Source organism: Trichoderma ghanense (genome assembly GCF_004382785.1).
Source record: "Trichoderma ghanense strain CCMA-1212 chromosome Unknown scaffold_6, whole genome shotgun sequence".
NCBI classification, from domain to species: Eukaryota; Fungi; Ascomycota; class Sordariomycetes; order Hypocreales; family Hypocreaceae; genus Trichoderma; species Trichoderma ghanense.
In genome coordinates this window covers 1470122-1490476 of record NW_027395669.1, presented here as the reverse complement: position 1 = coordinate 1490476, position 20355 = coordinate 1470122, and the positions used below count along the sequence as shown (strand labels likewise).

Sequence of the window (20355 nt, the reverse complement as noted above, 5' to 3'; positions counted from 1 at the left end):
AGGGACGGGAAAGAAAAAAACAGCGGGGAGAGCTCAGCTCGAACGTTTGCGGCTCTTTGACCCTGGGGGTGGAGAACCCCGCTGTGCTGCTGCCAGACCCCGCCTAGCCAACAGCCGGAGCTGCGAGATAGATATGGTGGGATGAGAAGGACGGCAGCGAGTACGCAAAACAGCAACATGGGCCGTGGTCTGTCTCCGAAGGCCACGGAGCATCTTCGGGGTCCCACGGAGGACAGGCGCTCCTGTGTCGAAGCCTGAAGTTGCTGATCGGTCTCCTTTGAGGCTAGCCATCAGGATGCTCGAGTTTGTTGGCCTTACTTGAAGAATGGACCTGGTGCCTTTCCGGTGACACGCATTTGGCAATCACAAGATGACTGCCGCGGTAGAAGCAGCTGGGGGGGGCCTCACACGTGGTATAGTTGCAGTGAATTCCTTCTACTTGGCACCCTGCGCACCTCCATCCACACGACCCAACGAGAAGAAGTTCGGGTTAGCAGCCATGTTGCCCTCTGTGGCTGCTAGTGCTATACCGTTGAGGCACAGAGAGCTGAGACGCATCGTCATTCCCATACGAGCATTCCGGCACATTTTCTTATCAATCAACCTAGTCTTATGGACCTCGGTGCAATTGCCTGCTGTATGACGCCTTTGCAGGTGTCGGCTGACATGAATGCTGCAATCGTGTCTCCCGTGACTACGAGATATAGATTGATGGGAGTTTGGGCGTTTGGGGGTGGCGAAAAAAAATTAATGGATAACAAAGGAACAAGGGAAGGGACATGGGTCAGAGGATCCGGCGAGGCACAAACGAGAAAAGGTTGTGCTACCGGCCCGGTTTAAGGTGACGTCGCGGAATATTTTGTGCGGGTTCAATTGCTCGCATTGCTCAAGGCTTCCGTGACTAGGCGACTTGAGTCTCCTTTATGGTTGGGAGGGAGATCCCACCCCCTTTTTTTCCGCTTCGTCTCCCACTTTCTTTCCGCTTTGCCTTTTCGACCGAGCCATACTTCTTCGGATGCATCCTTGGACTCTGATACGGGGAAATATTGGGCATCAAGGGAAGACGGCGCCAGTCCGAGAGAGAAGGACGTGCCTGTTATTACTGGCGGTTGGAGGTTTAGAGCATTACTACTCGGATGGCGTGAGGTTGATGAGCTGCGGCTGGTGGAGGGAGGACATAAGATGGTGGTGGCGGGACGGCGTCAACCGGCGTGGCGGCCCGTCTCCCGGCTGCCGCCTAGTCCTGGGTATAGTAGCTAATCCGTAGGCGACACGGCGACGCGGAGAGAGGTGAGGCCTTTTGGCTGTAAACGACGTAATGGTGCAGAAAACGCAGAAAAACACCGGCATCTTAATTTCTTCTACCGTCTATCATGGTGTGTTTCTTTCCTCTCTAGGCGCCCTATTTCGCCGATGGTAACTTGTCGGGGACCAACAGGGCCAGCTGCTTATTATTGTTTTTCCTATTCTTCTTTTGGTGCGGGAACCATCATCATCATCATCTTCTTCTTCTCTCTAGAGCTCTCTACTCTTCCGGACAACACAGCACCCTCGCCTTGACAATGACGTTGCGGTACTGCATGTGGCCCCCGTTTTCGTCTCCATGCTTGATGACGCCGGGGAACACGACGCAGCTGATCTCGCGGCTAGCCAGGTTGTCCTCGTCGTCCTCCTCCCCGCCCACGTCCTCCATGGTGTCGGGCTCGAATAGGACCTGCTGGTGCGGCAGGATGGGGGGCATGTGGACCCGCAGCCGGGCCTTTTGCACGACGAGCAGGCGGGCGAGCTCGATCGAGTTTTTGACGAGCACGCGGAGGGCCGAGTCGCGGGCGGTTGTTGTTGTTGTTGTTGTTGTTGTTGTTGTTGTTTGGGAGGCTGAGTTTGCGGTTGAGGTGGTGGCTGACGATAATGACGATGGTGATGTTGTCGATGAAGGTAATGTTGATGTTGTTGTTGATGGAGAAGCGGTAATGATGCTGTCGAGGAGGTGCATGATGCGGGCCATGACGGCCTCGGCAAAGGTGTCTGTGTTGTCGTGGAGGTGATGCGCCTCGCGGCGGAGGAGGGCAAGGGTGGAGGAGCGCCATTGGTTCACGACGTCGGTTGAGGCTGATTTTCGAATTAGTCCTGGGTTGACAAGCAGACTTTACTTTTCTCTCCTGTTGTGATTAGGCGAGAGGGAGGTTGCAAGGGGGAGGAGGGGGTTGATGGACGCACAGCAGAGAGAGGAGAGGAGCCGCTCCATTTGTTGAATGTGCTGCGTCTCCTGCTCCGATAGGCCGACGTAGTAGGCGTTGAAGACCATGTCGACGAGAATGCTCGACACAATGGACTGGAGGAGGTGGATTTTGGACGTGTGGATGAGCTCCTCGTACATGGGCACGAGCTGGCTGAGCTCGGCAAGCGTGTCGTCGCTGGTCTTGGACAGGTCTGCTGCTTGTCAGTCTCAACGAACCACATGCCATTTCTTTTTTCTCCCCCCAACCTTTCGTCTGTCTTGTCTCTAAGAGTTACAACTCACCCAGCTTTGCCTTTCGGAAATTGGTTATGACCCAGTTCTGCAGCCCGTTGCCCAGCTTGGTCATGCCGTCGCCAAACACCTCGTCGCTCGTCTGGTCGTCGGTCCGCGTGCTCGTGCTCACAAAGTCCTTGAGCCCCCTGACCTGGCCCCTCAGCCGCCGGATCTCGTCGTCCCTTTCCTGCAGCTCCCGCCGGAGCACCTCGACGGCCTGCCGCAGTTCCTCGCGCTCCGCCTCGCGCACGTCCACCTCGGCCCGCAGCAGCCGCAGCTCCGTGTCCGTCCGTAGGTACTGCTGGTTCAGCGCGCTGTGCTTGCCCTGCCAGAACGTCGCCGTCTCGCTCTCCGCCTGGCTCAGCTTGTCAAGCTCCTGGTGGAACTCGCGCTCCATGATGGCCATTTCGTTCTCGAGGTAGGCTATCCGTTCGTCCTTTTCGCGGAGGAGGTGGGCTGTCGCGGCGGCCTCGGAGAGCTGCTGGCGGCGATGCTGCTTCGAAACAGGGCTACCGCCAGTGTTATTGGCATTGATCGCGCCGGTGTTGCTGCCGTGAGGACTAGAACCCCTGGCCGTGCCGGAGCTGCTGTTGCTGCCGGCCACGCCGTCTTTGTCTCGACCTTTTTCTTTTCGTTTTCGCTCCAAGAGCGTTCCGCCCGCATTGTGAGAATCGTCTGCTCCAGTCGAGCTCGTACTGGCCATGGCTGCGCGAGGCGGCATCACGGGCAAGTTGTCCGAGTTGCTACCTCCTGCACCGCTGCTTGCTGTGTTTGTCTCTCCCCCTCCTCTTCCTCTTCCTGCACCGCTAGCTGCATTGCTGCCATGACGACTCGTATGCGTGGTCTGTCCTGTTCGCCAGGCGGGCCCCGTGCTGTTGCTGCGACCGCCACTGCGGCGCTTCTCTGATGGATTCATCTTGTCGTAGTCGAGATCGGATAGAATGCGCGGCACCGGAGTCGCGTGGAATCGTTTCGTTCAAGTCGCTGAAGTGATGCCAAAGTAATAGAGGGCCAGACGACGCTGGTTCGGCATGGTGGCTGATGCGTCCAGCAGGCCACTCTGGCAGCTTTTGTCTGCCTCCTGGCCTCGCCAAGCGACGAGAAATGGATGGCCCGGTCCTTCGCCCTGCTCTGCCCACTCTCCAAACCAAAGCGAAAGTCCAGGGCAGGACGTGCTGGGTTGTTCTTGGATGGCTGCCTGGCCGCCCGTGAGATGCGAGGGTGCAACTAACTGCAGCTGGGACAAGCAGTGCCGCAAATCTGCCGGACTGGCTCTGCTGTACGAATCAGTTCTCCGTGCCGCCCACGGTACAAGCGTGGTCCAGTAAGAGGGGCTGGAAATAACAGGCCGGGGGGTGATTCCGGGAAGCGATTCCGGAGACGGCGCGGGGGAGCTTGCTAAGCTCCGGATATTGCTGTGCTTCGACTCTGACAGACGATGCAGTTCAGAACCCACTGGAATTCTCCAAGTTGATTCGATTCGTGATGTGTGATTCCATCAATCGCGAAATTGCTATCACCAGAACATTGTGCAGGCTGAAGTCGTGAATTGATGATGTGCCTTTCTCACACCGTTCAAAGAACCCAACTGGTTATATAGGCCTAACATGGAAAGCCGAGTATTCGTGCATCGTGCATTCAGCAGCGCTGTATGACTGACGAAGCCCTACCATCACGCCTGGACTCGTAGATACAGGAAGCGGCTCAAAGGAACAAAAGAGAAAGGGGAAAAGGTGTGACCGAATCCTTCGAATGAATGTGACTTCAAAGTTGACGAAATCAACTGCTTGCAAAGTATATCTCACCAGCCGGCAATGAATCGAAATGCCAGGCTTGCACTGATATGTGCCGTCAATGCTGATGCTGGTTCATCAAGGCTCAAACTCAACCTCCGCCTCGACTTCGTACGCCGCATCGTCTGTCCCTGGTATGGGTTTGGCTCCCATCCTGCACAGCGCCACACGAGTGACGGGCATCTTCTCGGCCCACAGATAGTCGTCGTACCTACTCAGGAGACTGCGGGCATCAATCGTCAGCCTCTCCCGTCTCTTTCCTCTCCCTCCGCTGCCGCTATTGTTCTTGACATATATGGTGTTGATGATGGTAGCGTGAAGTAGCAAGGGGCGGTTCTCATCAATCATCAACCCAGATTCTTGGAACGGCCTCTGCAGCCGCTTGCAGAAATCATACAAAATGCCCTCCGGATCCGAGGGGGCGGCGTATAAGACGGCTGCTTTTGCTGGCGGTTGTATTGAATGGAGCCCTCGTATTGTCAGAGTCAGGCCGTCAGCTCTCGGCGACTCGCTTCTGACAGTGCTGCCGCCTGATAATGCCCATACAGCGGGAGATGTATTAGCATCCTTGGCCAACCGCGTCTCGGCGAGTATATCTCTCAGCCTCAGTTCCCTGAGTATATTCGCTGCTTGCTCTACACCGTCCCCTTTCAAAGCCATGACGCCCAGTGTCAAGTGCAGTGTCCCCAAAGGCCGGACTGCATCCTCCGGCAGACCGAAGCTCATGGCGCTGGTTACATCGGCCCGGAACGCTGCAAGAGCCGTGGCCAGCTGCACCCCAGCGAGGGGTATGCAGAGGAAGTGTGTTGGAGTAAGCTTCGGAGGCATGCTTGCAGGCAGCCGGTCTGATGTGAGAGAGGTGCGGGTCGTAGCGGGCCGCTGTAGAAGGCAGTATCTGCGAGAACCACTTGTGAGCAGCTGTCATATATGATAATCCTTTGTACCTAGGTGATATGGGCCGATGAGACAATGCGAGGATGTGAAAGCGTCAGTCGGTAAGAAAACGTCAGGTTGAAGAGGAGCTGAACCACGAAGAAACAAGTGAGACAATGCCACGCCAGATCAGGCCAATGCTTGACAGGATCCATCTTATGGCCATGAGGTCCGATCAGCCTTGGGCAGCGTCATCCCGACATCATAATCGACTGCCTCGAGTACGTCGGCAGCCAGACCAATGAATAATAGGCGCTAGCAAATAGCCGTCCGCCGTGTGTAACACGAGGCAACAGGCATCTCAAACCACGCGGTTGCCCACTGAGAGCAGACACGGTGGGACAATGTGCCTTGTACAGCACATTCAAACTGCAGTAAGCCCAGGCCTTGAGGCCAGAATCAACGCCACGACGCCCAGCCACTGGGCCAAGACGCACGGGGCTGCAGGCGGCGTTGTTGTCTGACGAACTGGAAAAGCTGAGATGTGAATCTTTGGGTAATGGAGTACAGTGTGGCCTTGAGCATGCGTCGATGGGACAGCATGGAGGATCAAGGTGGCGCAATGGGCAATAGGCAATGGAGAGGCATCTTGAACCGCAGCGAAGGGAGAAGAAGGTGTGGTCGCCCAGTGTGCAGTGATATCCTGGTCTGCGATTCTTGTTCTTGATCATGTCACGTACCTTGAGAGAGTGGCGTGCCTTGCAGAGACAGGGGAGAGGCGTAATATCAGGACTGTGATAGATGACCAGAGAAAGAAATTGAGGCGATGATATCTGAAACCTGGTAGTACTTTGTACGAGTTAAGGTAGAGGAAAGAGCTTGAAGAGAAAGAGGCAGCCACGTGCATTGGACGTTGATCAGGCCTGCCGTCGATATTAGCCACAGATCTCCACCAGATCGCGCCAGGCTGCATTGGGATGGTGCCACAGACGACGTAATTTCTGAGCTGTCGATAAATGAGAAGAGACGCATGGCCGTCCTTGCGGGTGGCTTGCCCTAGGTACCGACTCTCCTACGCAAAAGGGGGAGGCAAACGGGGAGGATCTGGCGAAAAAAAAGTGCTTTCTTCGACGGCAAGCTATCACGTCATGGAGGTCGCTGTCGAGCGTGTTGGTATCTCTCTTCTAACTGCACCTTACCCATACCTCTCTCTCCTCCTTGTATCAGGCAGGCCACCTTCTCATCGTGCAAACCAACTTTTTCGAGCGCCCAGAAACAAACAGAAATTCCACATTGCTTAGGTGCCATAAACCCATGACTGCGCATGTCAATGTAAAAATACAGCCTTGCGCGTTCCCTATATCCTGCCAAAGTCTTAGGCGCCAACCCACATGCGACGAAACCCAATGTGCATGGGCTGCGTTTCTTGCTACTGCCACCACGTCCAAGCGGTGGCATGAGTGAAAAGCAATCGCGAGCAGACGGCATGAAAAATACATAAAAGCGATGAAAAACAGAGTGTGAGTCAGAGAGAGAGAGTGTGTGTGTCAGAGAGAGCGAGAGCAGAGAGCGAGGATTTGGAATGCGGAGCCCTCAGACGTGCTGATGCGCATCGTCGCACTCCTCGCGCGAGAATAGACAGCAGCCAGGAGCATGATGGGCTCATGCCGTACAGCTTTGCATCTTTGAGCTCCAGCGATGATGGCAGAAGCAGGGCGCGTGGCCTTGAAAAGCATGATCATCGTCCTACTCGGGGTGTGACGGCTTAAGCACCCTCTTCTTCCTCGTCATCCTTGTCGTAGAATTTCTTGAGTCCAACCTCGACTTCCTCGTAATCGGACTTGACGGCCGTGAGCGCCTCCTTGACGCGCTCCAGGCACACGTTGGTATCCGGCTCGGGTGAGCCATCGAGGTTTTCCTGTTTGCCGTATCTCTGGATTTTTTCGCAGCCATCGCGCACCTTGATCAGCCCCAGTGTTGCGGAGGAGCCTTTGAGGAAGTGGCCGAGCTCTGACAGCTTATCGAGGTCCTTTTCGTTCCTACATGAAACAAAGAAGCGCAATTGTCAGCAGGTGCATGATACGATAGCGGGGGGAGATGCCGAGACATTTGGTCTTGGTGCAGATCGCTGGGAAGGCTCATCGATCTGCATGCCGAGGACGCTTGGGGGAGATGCGGGGAGAGGGTTTTGAAGTGAAGGCACCAAGAACTTGTTGGAAGGCAGTGTAGCAAGGGGCGACGTAGAGCAACCTACAGGGCCGTGTTCATGGACTCGAACGTCTCTTCGGCTTGCTCAAAGAAGCCAAAGACGATGGATGTGCTGAACTCGTTGTCGCCGGGCTCGTCCATCTCGAGGATCTGCTTGAAGGTATTCAGGTCGACGCCATCGCCGAGTATGGACTCGAGCTCCTAGAGGAAGCCACGAGCGTTAGTGACCGCGTCCGACTCGGAATCCGCGAGCGCAGCGAACACGCACCTTGTCGTCGGGAAGCGTCATTGCTAAAGATGTATCGAGAGAGCGAAATCTGCGCGCCTCAGCTGCTGCCGCTCAGCGAAGAAGACGGCCACGATGGAGGGGTTGTTGAGGTTTGGTCTGAAGTGGGGGGCCAGAAGAGCGTCCGAGGTGAACGGATTTAATGAGTCGAAGGTGCTAAAAGTCGAGGAAACGCGACCCACAAAGGCAGCAAAGAGGGAAAGCGAGTCACAAAATGAGGATCTACGGGCGAAGGCGGCTCGGATAGCACGAGTAAATCGCCGGTAGGGCTACCTGGCGTATAGCAAGAGGAAGCTGGTCAGCAGAGGAGAGCGAGGGAGAAGAAGAATAGGGAGCCAAACAGGAAAAGATGGAACAGAGCAAAAGGAGAAAAAAAGATGGAAAAGATGGAGGCTTTTTGGCTGGACGGGACCAGGGGGGGGACTGCGCATGAGCTGCGAGGCGAGAGGGGAGCAGTGAGGAGGGGGTCTCGGTACAGCATGTACAGTACATGTCTGGTGGCAGAAATGGCCGCGATTCCGAGGTCTGGCGGGGACTTTTGGGGTTCAGGCATGGAAGGTTGGGGGACGCGGGCTTACTGGACTATTGCCTGGCTGTTGCTGAAGATGGAGACAGCCGGGCAGTGAGTGGTGCGAGTACCTACTGTAGGGGATATGAATGGAAAGTAGAGAAGCAGCTGGAAGGAAAACGAGGCCGACATGCGAAGGACTCGGAGATGCTGAGGGATGGCGAGAACAGAGTTAAGTTGAGGCGCAGAAGAGCATCGAGCCACTGAGGGGCAGGGGATGGAAGAGCTCAGTCGCTGTAAGGCCCGGTGGCCACTGGAGGATTGCCCTGGATCACTGCAGGTGCCCCGGGCTGGCAATTACTGGCACGCTACGGGGCACTCCGGGGTACTCGTAACTCGGCCCAGCAGCGTTGCCAGACGATCCGTCAGGTTCTACAGGCAGTAGAGGGTCTAGGCCACCCAGGCGGTAGCTGGCGGGTACAATGTAGCGCTTCGCAGCCGTTGCTGAGCGGGCATGCAGTGGTTGTGTCCATGGATGGCAGGAGCCCGCTGCGGATGGCCTTGCCTCTGCTGTCAGGTTGCCCTTGGAACCTGCTGGTAGAGGCTCGATTACATGTGTAGATCAGCCCGATATAAGTACATGTCTTACGATGGAGGTCAAGTCCTCCCTCCTGGACAGCCATGTGAAAATATCCATTGCACTTTGGATAAGCAGCTCCCTTTGCACGCCCTGTTTCTCATTGCATTTGTCCTCGACTGGACGAACGCTGGGTGGTGGCAATGGGGAGTAAGCCCGAAACCATCGTGGGTAAACTGGGCGGGCGGATAAAACAAACCTCGAGTCAACTCGCCAAAAACAAGTCAAGAATTAGACGATAGATGATAAAAAAGGACAAATAAAGAAGCCACCTCAATGAGCCCTCATGTCCCAAGCCAAGACCGTTCCCCGTGTGCGTGCTGCAAGTGGTAGGCTGGCGTGGGAATCAAAAAGGAACGGAGAAATTTTCTGGTCTGTTTCCCTGTTTGAACGCTTCATCAATGTTCGATTCCCCATCAAAGGTCAGGAGGAGGAGGAGGGCAAGTGGTTAGACGGAGCGGCCGCGCCCCTTTTTTGTTTTCTCTTTTCTCTTTCGGCAAGGCCTAGAGAGCTGCCGTTGATGCAGTTTGGCTCACTTGTGCTAAAGCAACCTACCTAAGAGTCGTCTCTGCGTCTCTCCGGCTACCGGAGGGAACTGGTCCCGAAGACGGTTGAGCAAGTCGAAGCCAGGCCCAAGTCACCCCGGTTTTTGCCAGTCGAGCTCTTAAGCGGATGCATGCACGCATGGCCAGGACAGGGAGCAGGACAAGGACCAGGCGTCGAGCTGCGCCAGTAGCATCCAGGGATCCCGATTCAACCTCTCCCCTCCATGCGCCAAACGACGTCAGAGCCCCTCCCCCCACTGACGTCTTGTGTCCTTGCCTGCCTGCCTTTGTCACAGCGGGCCGCATAGTGGGTGCAGTGGGGTTGCAGGCCTAAAAGATTGGTTGAGGTGTTTGGGTGCGTGGTCTGCAGCAGCAGCAGCAACAAGGATCGGGTGTGTGCGTGAGTCTCAGCGCCAGGCGAGACAGGAAATACCTGCGACAAACACCATGTGGCAGTCACGATTCGAGGTATTTCGTGTAATAACGTGGATGCAGGGCCGTCTCCATCCACCTTCTGATTTCTTCCATTTCCCCCATATTTCGCCCGTCCTGTCTCTCTCTGACGGCAGCATGCAACACACGAGCTCTCGCAGAAGCCGGAAAATCTGGCTGTCTGGGATGGACTCCGGAGCAATTCTCATCGGCCGTTTGTGGCGCCGTCATCACATCACATTCGGATTCGCCCATCGCATCGCGAGAATCTCGGCACGCGGCGCCAACAGATGATGGTCTCCTGCCAGTCCCGCTTCGTCTCGATACCAGTCCTAGAATTAGCAGTGCGTAGTCTTGCTAACGGTGCAGGAGCTGGCCCAATTCCGCGGCAGCGCTTGGACGGGGAAAATGGCGCGATATCGTCTCTCACCACCAACCAGCACCAGGGTTTCTTCAAGGCATCCAGGCTTGGTAGCTGGACACACAAAAGCCCAGCCGTTGACCGCGCCGTCACTGCTCTAGTCGCCCTCACCACTCAGAAACAGGCAACGGGGAAACCCCTCCGTCTGCTGGCGGAGAGCAGAAAACCCCACCCGGTCTGGAAGATGATTCTCATCCCCCTCCGTCTTCCTCTCCGGGGACGTTTGGAGGGGGGCAGTTCATTCATCACGTATCTGTGCGTGTGGTAAGCCAGTGCTCGCACGAACGAGGCCCCGATTCTCACTCGCATGTACTCGCATGCCGTGAGTGACCTGTATGAGTGGCTTGGTAGTAGTATCAAACATGGAGACGACGCCAAGCTTCGAGTCGGCGGTCATACATGTCGGGTGCTTGCAGCCAGGGTCCCGCGTGAAACCCAGGCACGGGCATCCACCATCGCAAACTGGGGCCCTGCAGTTGGGCCGCTGGACGGCGACAGCAAGCACCAGACGGGCCTTGGGTAAAAGCTAATTTGATGCAGAAGTTCTCCGTGCAAGGGAGACTGGGGGCAGAGGCCGAATGGCAGGCGGTTTGACTTGGTGGTTGAGAGAAGATGGAGGGGAGGGGCTCGCAGGAAGCAGGGAGTTGAGGCGATGGTGGCTAGGCGGGAGAAGAGGGAAGAAGAAGATGCGGAAGTTGAGAGGAGAGAAGGGAAAGAAGCCGGTCAAGGCTGTGTGTGATGGAGGGTTGGCTCCTTGCCCTGAATGCCATCAGATTGTGTGCGTACGAGTATGGTATGTACGTTTTCAAGATAAGGTAGTAATAAGTGCAAGTGCCGTCAAGGTTGTCGAAGCCGACGCCGCAGATTGCCATGTGCTGAGAGACGAAACGACGTTTGATACCAGGCAGACGAACACACCTGTACTCCGTACATACCCATATTGTGATATCGCGGTCTAAAGCCACACGCATCCAATCTTGCAGGTCAAGCACAAGTACTGTACCCAGCTGTACATACGATACCTACATACTGTACATACAACTGCAGTTGACCGCTTCAGCCTCCTGGCTCCCGAGCTGATGGCGCCCGTTACGTCCGTGGCTGCAGGGGGTTCGTGAGGGCGGGAGGGCCGTGACATCATCGTGCAAGGGCGTCTCATGCATCTGGCCGGTCTAGATTCGCAGAGGCCCAAGCAACCGCAAATCCGCGCTGATGCCGCACAGTCTTGGGATTCAGTGTACAGGGACCTTCTTGCCTTCGTCCTTGTTCTTGGAGAGTCGAGATGATTGCCATCAGATGTGAGCTGTTGGCGGGAATGCGTGTAAGCTGCAGTTGAACATTCCGTCCAGGTCTCTGGCTCCCTTTCACCATGAACATTTTGGAGTGTCCAGCCACTCGGAGAGTTCAAAGATGATGAAATCATACAGTGGTATCTTCACTCCTAACCGGAGTTGCAAAGAGCAACACCTTCTGCCCAATAAATGTATTGCCCGCTTTCTCCTTGTACTCCCTACACCACCACCTTCATCCTCCTCCGAGGAATGGCATGGTTCCAGCTACCTCACCTGTAAGCTTCCGCTAGCGGGCTCGTGACTACCTCAATCACACAGGAAAGGCCGCTTTTAGTCCTTGCTAAACTTCCAAACGTCCATCAAAGACCCTCGCCAGAGTGCCAGATGTTTGCCGATAATGCCCTCGAACTCAGCAACCGCGGTTACAGCAGCAGCAGCTGAACCAGGTGGCATGTCGCCGAAAGCTACTAGCACGCACACAGCTTGTGTCCTTAGGGTATGTAAGTCTGCACGGGAACGCTGTGACTGGCGCCGGCTGTCCTGCTTGGAGGCCCGAGAATCCGAAGATCCACGGCTCACGCAATAGCCCACAGCTTACGCCCAAGCAGGAGAGCACTAGGCCCTACGAGGCCTCACAAAGGGTCGTATCAGGGTCACAAACACCGCATGGGAATATGCAGCAAGGCCCTCGGAGCAAGCATGCAATATCGAAAGCTCGACATGCTGTTTGGCGTGGAGGGCTGCAGAAACCCTTGAAGAGGAGGAGACGACATTGAGGAGAGAAAACACAAACACCATCCCCAACGCAGCTCTGTGGCGTTTCCGTCCCCCCTACTCCTATCTTCTGCTCTCTACAGAACGAGGCAAATATCCGCAGCTGCTTAACGAGATATGCCTGAAGCCAGAATCCCGGCTTGGCATGCCGTTCCGCTCTGGCCATCGGCGTTCTAGACTTTGCGGCTTCTGCCTCAAGACGGCGATGATCGGCACAGCTCCTCTTTGGTTGTGGCCATCCGGAGGGTTGAGGTTGACATGGTTTGTTGACGTGGTCGAGGTGGTGTATTGGCGAGCTGCTCTCTCCTGATAATGCTGCTGCGGCATCAGACAGCAATAGCGCCACACCGGCCTTTTACGATGGCAACGGGTAGGGGCTGGACGAGACAAGGATGGCGGGCGTAGAGCGTCGCACACTGCAAGAGACGAGGAGGGCAGCTGACTCTTGGGGTTTTCGCCGACTGGGTCTGTGTCGACATGAATACGGTAGGGGGCCACTGAGCAATGACTAACGAGACCCTGGAATCATATCACTCAGCATGGCCCAACGCACGTCGGACCCGACCTGCGCCAGGCATCGATCCGCTGACCGCTTGGGCGCGCGGCCGTGCTGCGGCTGAAGCAATCTCTGCAGGTGAACGGAATCTGGACGATGCAAATCAAGTGGTTATCTGAGGAAGAATACTTCTCAGTCATGAGGAGGAGGCACAAATCGAAATATAAGCATTATAGCAAGGTGGGAAGAATTACCTGCTGCTGTCCAGGAGTTGCGAGACTTGATTGCAGATTCAACATAAGCGTGGAGGGATCCTACGATGTCAACCATCCCAACTGTCGTGAACTCTAAACAAGCATCTCCACGTAAGAGGGTTGGTGCTAAAAGGAACAATTAGAGGGATGTTTGATACAGGGAGATACCTAGAAACAAAAGCGGACCTCTCTGACGATCATCTCCAGGGTCCTGACGATGGTGAAGATCACCTTAGTGCCAGGGGCCGTCCGAGGAGGAGCTTGGGCCTCGCGGCGCTTTGACTTGGCGATGAAGGCGATCATTGGATTCCCGAATCTACTGCTCCTTGCTTGGAGCCAACGAGATTGTACCATGAATCCCGGTGGCGGTGTCGGTTTTGCCTTCATTCTGATGAAGCAAAGGAGAGAAACGGCTTTGGGGCAAAGCTGGCGCATCTCAAGCCGGGCCAAAGTTTATATTTCCATATAAGACGGTAGCCAAACGGATCCCCTCTAGAGATGTACATACGTGCTGCAATTACCGTCATGAGACTCGGCCCTTTGACTTGATTTGCCTCTTCAATCAAGTACAAGCTGCTCCCCTCTCCATTCCTTCAGCAGCCCCAGCAGACGCCGGCAAGCTTCCGCCAGATCGCGACTCTCTTCCTCATCCGCCTCGCGCCCAGCCAACAGCACCAGCTCCGGCTCCAGCCTCTCCCACAACGTCCCAATGCGAACATTGCCCTCTACAAACTCTACCAGGTGCCGCAGCCACTCTGGATCGTCCCCATGCTCGGCCAATATATTCTTGATCGGATCAATAGCGACCTCCGGAAAGCGAGCAAGCTGCTTGACACAGCCCGAGTAAGGCGGCCAGTTGCAGTCAGCCAGCCAGTCGAGCAAACGTCTGGCATGGGGCCTCATCTGGTCCGCGGTACGGACTCTCTCCGCAAGTGTCCGCTCGGCCATGACGTCGAACTTGTGTCGGGGGGGCCATGCCAGGTCCGGGGAATTGATGAATTCGAGGGCATCTTTGGCTCGGCTTGTCAGGGACGGGAGGGACACTCCTGGAGGGCTTTGTGCGGTGTTGGCGGCGAGAATCTCCAGACTGGATCTGTAGAGACGCAAGGTGTCGAGCGGGAGGTGACAGAGGATGGAGTCGAGGCCGGCGCAGGCGGTGAAGAAGTCGTCGCTTGAGGCGATGGGCTTGGAGAGGACGGAGGAGATGCCCTGGACGATGACAGGGTCGTCTGCACGTGCTATGAGGATATCGCGGGTGCTGGTTGTTGAGAGTTGGCGAGCTACGGGGGAACCTCCGTCTTCGTCTGCTGCACTTGACGCTGTGTAGACGCATTGACTCTCGCCTGTGCCTATCCAGTGAAGCACCTGCTCTAGAGAACCGCTGCCAATGGCCTCGTCAAGCGACTGGCTTTCGATTTGCTGCATCTGGCTGTCGGGCATGATAGGTACCTGACTTGTGTCTGTGGTGTCAACGCTGCAGTACCTTTAGGCTGGCGGGTAAGCTGAGCTCAATGCGACTTGTCGGTGTCGCTGCGCCCGAAGCCGAATCTCAGCTCTGCCTGTGTTCATCCATCCATCTTCGGGCCATGTGGAACCTTTGTCTCTCTCCATCGCAGCGTGAACATCTTAATGGCTTCAGCTTTGATCTCATTCTCTCTCTTTTCCAGTATCTACTCTGTCCTCTCGGTGAGTCCCAACGAACAAGCAACAGGAGGACATCGCCACCACCATCGTCTGATTCGGCTCATGCAGGTGGACCTTTGACATGCCGATAATGCAATTAGACCAGTGCACTCGTACACACGGCCAGCCTCAGCGATGCGTGTGGCTGGTTCGTTTTCGATAAATCATTCTTTATGGATCAACCTGTTTGTCGCCCCCCTTGGCCTTGACGCCTAACCCAACGCAGGTGCCGCGCTGATCAACGATCTGGGTTCTCTTGACTCTTCTTGAGATTCATTGCTGGCTTTACCCCGTCTTTTTGGGCATCAGAAACACATACGCATACAGGAGGAGAGGAATCGAGGAAAGGAAGAGAAGAGAAGAGAGAGCGAGGAACAAGGAGAATCACGGGGCAGTCGACACACAATGTCGGTGATGGAGGATACAGGCGTGCCAACGCTTCCCAACCCCCCTCCTCCTCCCGCCCTCTGGCGGAGCACCGCCGACGACGACTCGACGCTACTCGACGACCTGGACCACGAGCCGACGGTGCTCAAGTCGTATCGCGACTGGGACGAGTGGAAGCGCGACATCCAGCCGCACGTCGACGTCTTCGTCTGGCGCTACATGTGGTCCGACCGGGCGGCCGACGAGCTGCGCGCGCGCCCGCTGCCGCCGCAGGTGCAGCAGTTCAACCCGCACGCCCGCGACGTGTCGGAGCTGACCAAGGACGAGTTCGACCTGTACCACGACCAGAACAAGGCCTACTACGCCAAGAAGCAGGAGTTTGACCGCCAGAGCGACATGGTCGACCGCGCAAAGGCCCTCGTCCTGCGCACCGTCGCGCCCGCAAAGGCCGAGCTGCTCGACGACGGCAAGACGCTGCGCGAGTGGGTGGCCCTGCTCGAGGCCACGACGGCCCCGACGTACCGCCAGCGCATCGAGATTGAGCGCGGCAACTACAACGCCGTGCTGGAGCGCTTCGACCTCGACGGCAGCGGCAATGGTCATGGTACTGGTAACGAGACGGACTGGGCGCACGAGTGGTACAGCGCCGTGACGAGGTGCCACAAGCTCAACTTCCCCGAGACGCTGTGCGGGACCTGGCTGCGGGACCTGGCAGACTGCATCCTGCCCTTTTCGCCGCCGCTGTTTGACCGCTTCATGCTCGGGGCCGACAGGCTGGATCTCGCGGCCATTGAGTGGCGGGCCGAGGCGGAGGAGGCGATGGCTTTCAAGAAGACGCACAAGTGCAGTAGCGGCAGCGACGAAACCAACAACAACAACAACAGCAGCGGCAGCAGCAGCAGCAACAACGCCGACAATGGCAGCAGACGAAGCAGCAATCGACTGTGGGCGGCCCCCAGCGAGACTCATGGCGACGAGACAACGACATCGTCTGCTGCTGCCAGACCTATCCAAGCAGTGCCCTCGGAGGAAAAGGAGGTGGTGGAGCTGGACGCCGCCTCGCCCAACGACGAAGACCGCCTGTGGACCTTCCTCGAGGTGTACCGAGAGATTCGCGACCTCGAATTCGGGGGCTCCGAGGCCGACGTGGCCATGGGCGAAGACAACGACGACGACGACGACGACAACGCGGATGCGGCGTCGGGCAAGGGCTCGGACTCGCCGCAGTGCCCGGCGTGCAACCTACGGGGCCACGAGCTGCGGCACTGCTGGTACGCCTTTGAGGAGCGGCGGCCGAGGGGCGTGATGCTGAGCCGGGCGCGGATGCGGCGGGTGGAGAGGGCGATCCGGACGGACAAGAACCTGGAGCAGCGGGTCGACGACATTTACACGGCGTTTACGGGGGGGAGGTTTTACCAGCGGCAGCTGATGCTCGGGTCGACGCAGTCTGCGTGGTGATTTGACTTGTTGAGCTTGATTTGATGTTTGATCTGGTTCTGGTTCTGAATCTGTATAACGGGCATTGGGATTTGATGGTTGATGGTTGGAATGGATATGTTACGATGCATGATGTACGACTTTTGAGCGGATTTGGCAAGCGATGGATATTTGGGATATGATGTATTTTGGGGTATGATGTGAAGGGACTTACTTGTACGGTGAATGGAAACCTTTTGGTCTTTTGCCCCTTTCCTTTTTCTTGTTTCTCGGTCAAGGAGCGACATGGTTTGTATGATGCTTGAAAAAGATGCTGTTGATGCTGACTCTGATAGAACTCGAACGACTGCACGCCAAGTTCCCAACACTGCTCATAACGCCATGACCTTGACCACTATATAAACCAGACCATCGCCGAACACCACAACACGCAGGACACAATACAAATCCCAAACCGACAAATATACACGTACTCGAACAATACCAAACCAACCATACAAGGAGCTCATCCTTTAAGCAAACCTCACATTCCGCTCCATCGTCGTCTCAAGCCCGGCCATCTCACCACGACCACCACCTCCCCCCCTCCCCAACCTCGAACAACAGCACGCCTCCCCTCCATCAGCGCAACACGCGCCCCCCTCGCTCGCGAAGCAACACCCGCCCCTATCCGAACAACAGCATCCCTCCCTATCGCTAAAGCAGCAACCCCCCCTATCGGAGAAGAAGCAGCCTCCGCGACGCGAGAAGCAGCATCCCCCCGAGTCGGAGGCTATGCAGCCCGAGCGTTCGTCTCTGTAGCCGCGGTTCTTCTTCCGGCGGGAGTTGGTGGAGGTGTGATGGGGGGTCATGGGGCTCGTGAGGAGGTAGCCTTGAGTGTTTATGCTGGTGCGGCCGGAGCGGGCGGCTATGAGGGATGGGAGGGAGGAGGTGCTGTTCATGGGGTGGTGGGTGGAGGAGCGGACGGTGATGTGGATGTGGGCGTCGCTTGGTCTGCGTCTTTGTTTGAGGAGGACGAGGTCAGCTTTTGATTTCAACTTGCGGGGACAACATCAACTTCACGTATCAACTCTGTCGATTCAGATACAACGAAAAAGGCGAATAAACGACAAGACAAGCATAGTAGGGTAGGTCTTATTGTTCTGTGAGACAGAAGCTATGATGGGGCCAAAAGGGGAGAGAGAGAGAGAGAGAGAGAGAGAGAGAGAGAGAGAGAGAAGAGAGAGAGAGAGAGAACTTACATGGTGGCAGCCTCGTACGAAGGCGGCAGATCATCATTCTCGTGACCCTCGCCGTCGCCGTCGCTGTCGCCAAAGATGGCCGCTCCGGCAGCGCGGCTGGCACGCCGGAGTTCCGGGCCGCGAGGCCGAGGCGGGAGGAGCGGAGGCGGAGGCGATGAGGATCGTGCGGGTCTTGGAGAGATGGACTTTAAGTTGTCGCTATTCATAGTACTGAGATGCTTTTTTTTTAAGGCATTCGAATGATTGAAGGGAGAAAGATTGATGAGAAGAAAAAGAGGCGGGAGAATGGGAGGGATTGGGATGACTGAGAAACAAATGACTATTTTACTAATACATGGTAGGTAGAGCTTTTAGACTTCCCAACCGTGCCGCCCGTAAGCTTCGGAGATCGGATCCAGCAGCTCGGATTGACCGCGTGGGAAAATGGAATTGTGGCGAAGACTTTGGGGGATATTGACAATGTGCTTATGCGGATGATGGGGTGCTGTTGTCACGGGTGGGTAGCTTACCCCGGAAAAGCTACGCTTGCGGGACAATCATCTTCAATGTTCCTTTGTTGGTGGTGGTGGATTTGACAGGAGGAGGTTGTCCGGTCTTTCGTGGCGCTGGGCTGGACCGGGCTGGGCTTGGTTTGAAGGGGGGGGGGGGAAGCGTCGTCAGCTGCTGAGCTGAGGAGGTGAGCTGAGGTGTGAAGAATGTCGTGGATGGGGGATGATGGTGAGGGGGGTTGGGATTTGTGGTCTGGTGTTGGTGGATGTGAGGGAGCGGAATTTATGTTGTTTGCTCTGTAATGGATGTTTGATGCCATGAGATGGAATATTTAAATATATATGGATATGGACTTTGCCTGTAACTTTTTGTAGGCGCAAGTGCCGGAAGGATCAAGATGGCGAGATCCGGGATCCACCCCCGACAGCCAGTGTAACATGGACTGGTTCCCCGTGACATCAAGAAAGGCAAAGCCAGTCATTAATTCGTTCTCATTCATTCCATGACAGCTATTATATACAATCCAGTGGTTATTTCCAAAAATATCAGCGCCGAGTCGTCGTTGAATGGACGACATGCTATGCTCATGTTCCGGCCGTTGTGCCTCATTATCAGATGCTCCCCCCCCCCGCCTTGACTGCGCAAACTCCAAACGAAAGAGTCCCCGTCCCGCCCTGTGTGATTACCAAAAGATTACCTATAAGAGAGAAATGTTGAAGCAAAAAAGACTCAGATTAACAACCGCTTATGCATGTGAACATGCAGCACAGCACCTCCTTTATACTTGCAACTGTGACTTTTCCAGCTGCAGCACATTCGGCGGTGCCTCTACCCGCGCCTCTCCCGCCGCAGACATGGATGCCTCGGCTCGAGGCTGCTGAACGGCTTTCGGCTCGACGCTCGACGCCGCGGTGGACATGGCAGACGCGTCCTGCCCGCTCCTCCTGCTCCTCGCCGCCGTGCTCCCTCCTCCTTCTCCTCCCGCGGTGACCATGACGAGCGGCGGCAGGGGAGCGCCGCGGGCCGCTGCGGGGGCCTCGATGAGGGCGATGCCCCTGTTGCGGTGCATGTACTGGGACAGCTCGACGAGGCGGTTGAGGACGCTAAACTCCATCTTGAGCTTGACGCTGTAGGCAAAGGGCTTCCAGGCGGTCTGCAGGTCGTAGTGGTCCGCGTACTGCAGGACGAGGATGCTGACGTCGAGGGCGATGATGACGAGGTTGATGAGGATGAGGTGCCACATGGTCCTGCGGTTGACGCCGACGAGCCCGCGGTAGCTGCGCAGGATGCGGTACGTCTCGCGGATGTAGAGCGCCGAGATGACGAGCTCCTGGGCGAAGAAGACGGTGAGCTGGAGGCGCTCGAAGACGAAGTAGGGGGCCTGCAGGCGGGCGGCGCGGCGCGGCGAGTTGCACAGGAAGAGCAGCACCGTCGTGGGCACGAGCAGCCAGACGGCGTTGACGACAATCATGGCGAGGACGCCGCGGACGAGGCGCTCGCGCAGCAGGACGATGTGCAGGCGCGAGTAGAGGACGAGCGACTGGCCCGTCACCATGGCGGCCCAGCCGGCGATGCCGAGCGCCGTGTAGGCGTACGACGAGAGCGCCGGGGGGGCGACGGCGCGCAGGAGGAAGCCCACGGCGTTGAGGGCGATGCCCGCCGTCGACACGAGGAAGCTCCAGCAGTAGAGGCCGCGCAGGCGCTTGAAGGTGACGGCGATGTGGCACGCCAGCTCGCCCACGTTGTAGAGCGCCAGGCTGAAGAAGACGTACATGACGATGTGCGTCTGCTCGTCGTGGGCGCGGCCTTGGGAGACGATGGTGCTGCTGCTGCTGCTGCTGCTGGAGCTGGAGCTGGGGGCCATGCTTGTGGTGATGCTGATGGTTTGCGAGGAGGAGAGGTGGTGGCGATGGTGGGTTGAAGATGGATGGGTGGTTGTTGGCGTGGTGTTTTCAACGGCATGATTCTCTGCTGCGCGGCGGGAGCGTCATGAAAGCTGTATTCGGCGGGTGATTATATCGTCATGGACTGGGAGCTGAGATGGGAGAGACGTTCGAGTTGAGGCTTGAAGCGGGCTGTCGTGAGGA

The 20355-nt window shown here is 56.6% G+C and overlaps 8 protein-coding genes across 8 annotated transcripts; 2 read left to right on the top strand and 6 right to left on the bottom strand.

Annotated features, from left to right (window-relative positions):
- Positions 1-1525: 1525 nt before the first annotated feature.
- Positions 1526-3428, bottom strand: CCMA1212_006108 (uncharacterized protein; the record flags this gene model as incomplete). The annotated part of the gene is made up of 3 exons (XM_073703348.1): positions 1526-2109; positions 2218-2430; positions 2522-3428. 3 exons carry the CDS (start codon positions 3426-3428, stop codon positions 1526-1528), a joined length of 1704 nt encoding a protein of 567 aa, XP_073558367.1.
- Positions 3429-4383: 955 nt separating this feature from the next.
- Positions 4384-5133, bottom strand: CCMA1212_006107 (uncharacterized protein; the record flags this gene model as incomplete). Its single annotated transcript, XM_073703347.1, has 1 exon — positions 4384-5133. The coding sequence occupies one exon, from the start codon at positions 5131-5133 to the stop codon at positions 4384-4386; it is 750 nt and encodes a 249-aa protein (XP_073558363.1).
- A 1810-nt stretch (positions 5134-6943) lies between these two features.
- On the bottom strand, positions 6944-7675 carry CCMA1212_006106 (Multistep phosphorelay regulator 1; the record flags this gene model as incomplete). The annotated part of the gene is made up of 3 exons (XM_073703346.1): positions 6944-7217; positions 7433-7587; positions 7655-7675. 3 exons carry the CDS (start codon positions 7673-7675, stop codon positions 6944-6946), a joined length of 450 nt encoding a protein of 149 aa, XP_073558364.1.
- Positions 7676-13589: 5914 nt separating this feature from the next.
- On the bottom strand, positions 13590-14471 carry CCMA1212_006104 (uncharacterized protein; the record flags this gene model as incomplete). The annotated part of the gene is made up of 1 exon (XM_073703345.1): positions 13590-14471. The coding sequence occupies one exon, from the start codon at positions 14469-14471 to the stop codon at positions 13590-13592; it is 882 nt and encodes a 293-aa protein (XP_073558365.1).
- A 648-nt stretch (positions 14472-15119) lies between these two features.
- Positions 15120-16559, top strand: CCMA1212_006103 (uncharacterized protein; the record flags this gene model as incomplete). The annotated part of the gene is made up of 1 exon (XM_073703344.1): positions 15120-16559. One exon carries the CDS (start codon positions 15120-15122, stop codon positions 16557-16559), a length of 1440 nt encoding a protein of 479 aa, XP_073558359.1.
- A 264-nt stretch (positions 16560-16823) lies between these two features.
- CCMA1212_006102 (uncharacterized protein) lies at positions 16824-17569 on the top strand (the record flags this gene model as incomplete). The annotated part of the gene is made up of 2 exons (XM_073703343.1): positions 16824-16826; positions 16946-17569. The coding sequence occupies 2 exons, from the start codon at positions 16824-16826 to the stop codon at positions 17567-17569; spliced, it is 627 nt and encodes a 208-aa protein (XP_073558360.1).
- CCMA1212_006101 (uncharacterized protein) lies at positions 17051-18115 on the bottom strand (the record flags this gene model as incomplete). Its single annotated transcript, XM_073703342.1, has 3 exons — positions 17051-17531; positions 17780-17989; positions 18108-18115. 3 exons carry the CDS (start codon positions 18113-18115, stop codon positions 17051-17053), a joined length of 699 nt encoding a protein of 232 aa, XP_073558361.1.
- Positions 18116-19046: 931 nt separating this feature from the next.
- Positions 19047-20132, bottom strand: CCMA1212_006100 (uncharacterized protein; the record flags this gene model as incomplete). Its single annotated transcript, XM_073703341.1, has 1 exon — positions 19047-20132. One exon carries the CDS (start codon positions 20130-20132, stop codon positions 19047-19049), a length of 1086 nt encoding a protein of 361 aa, XP_073558362.1.
- Positions 20133-20355: the final 223 nt, after the last annotated feature.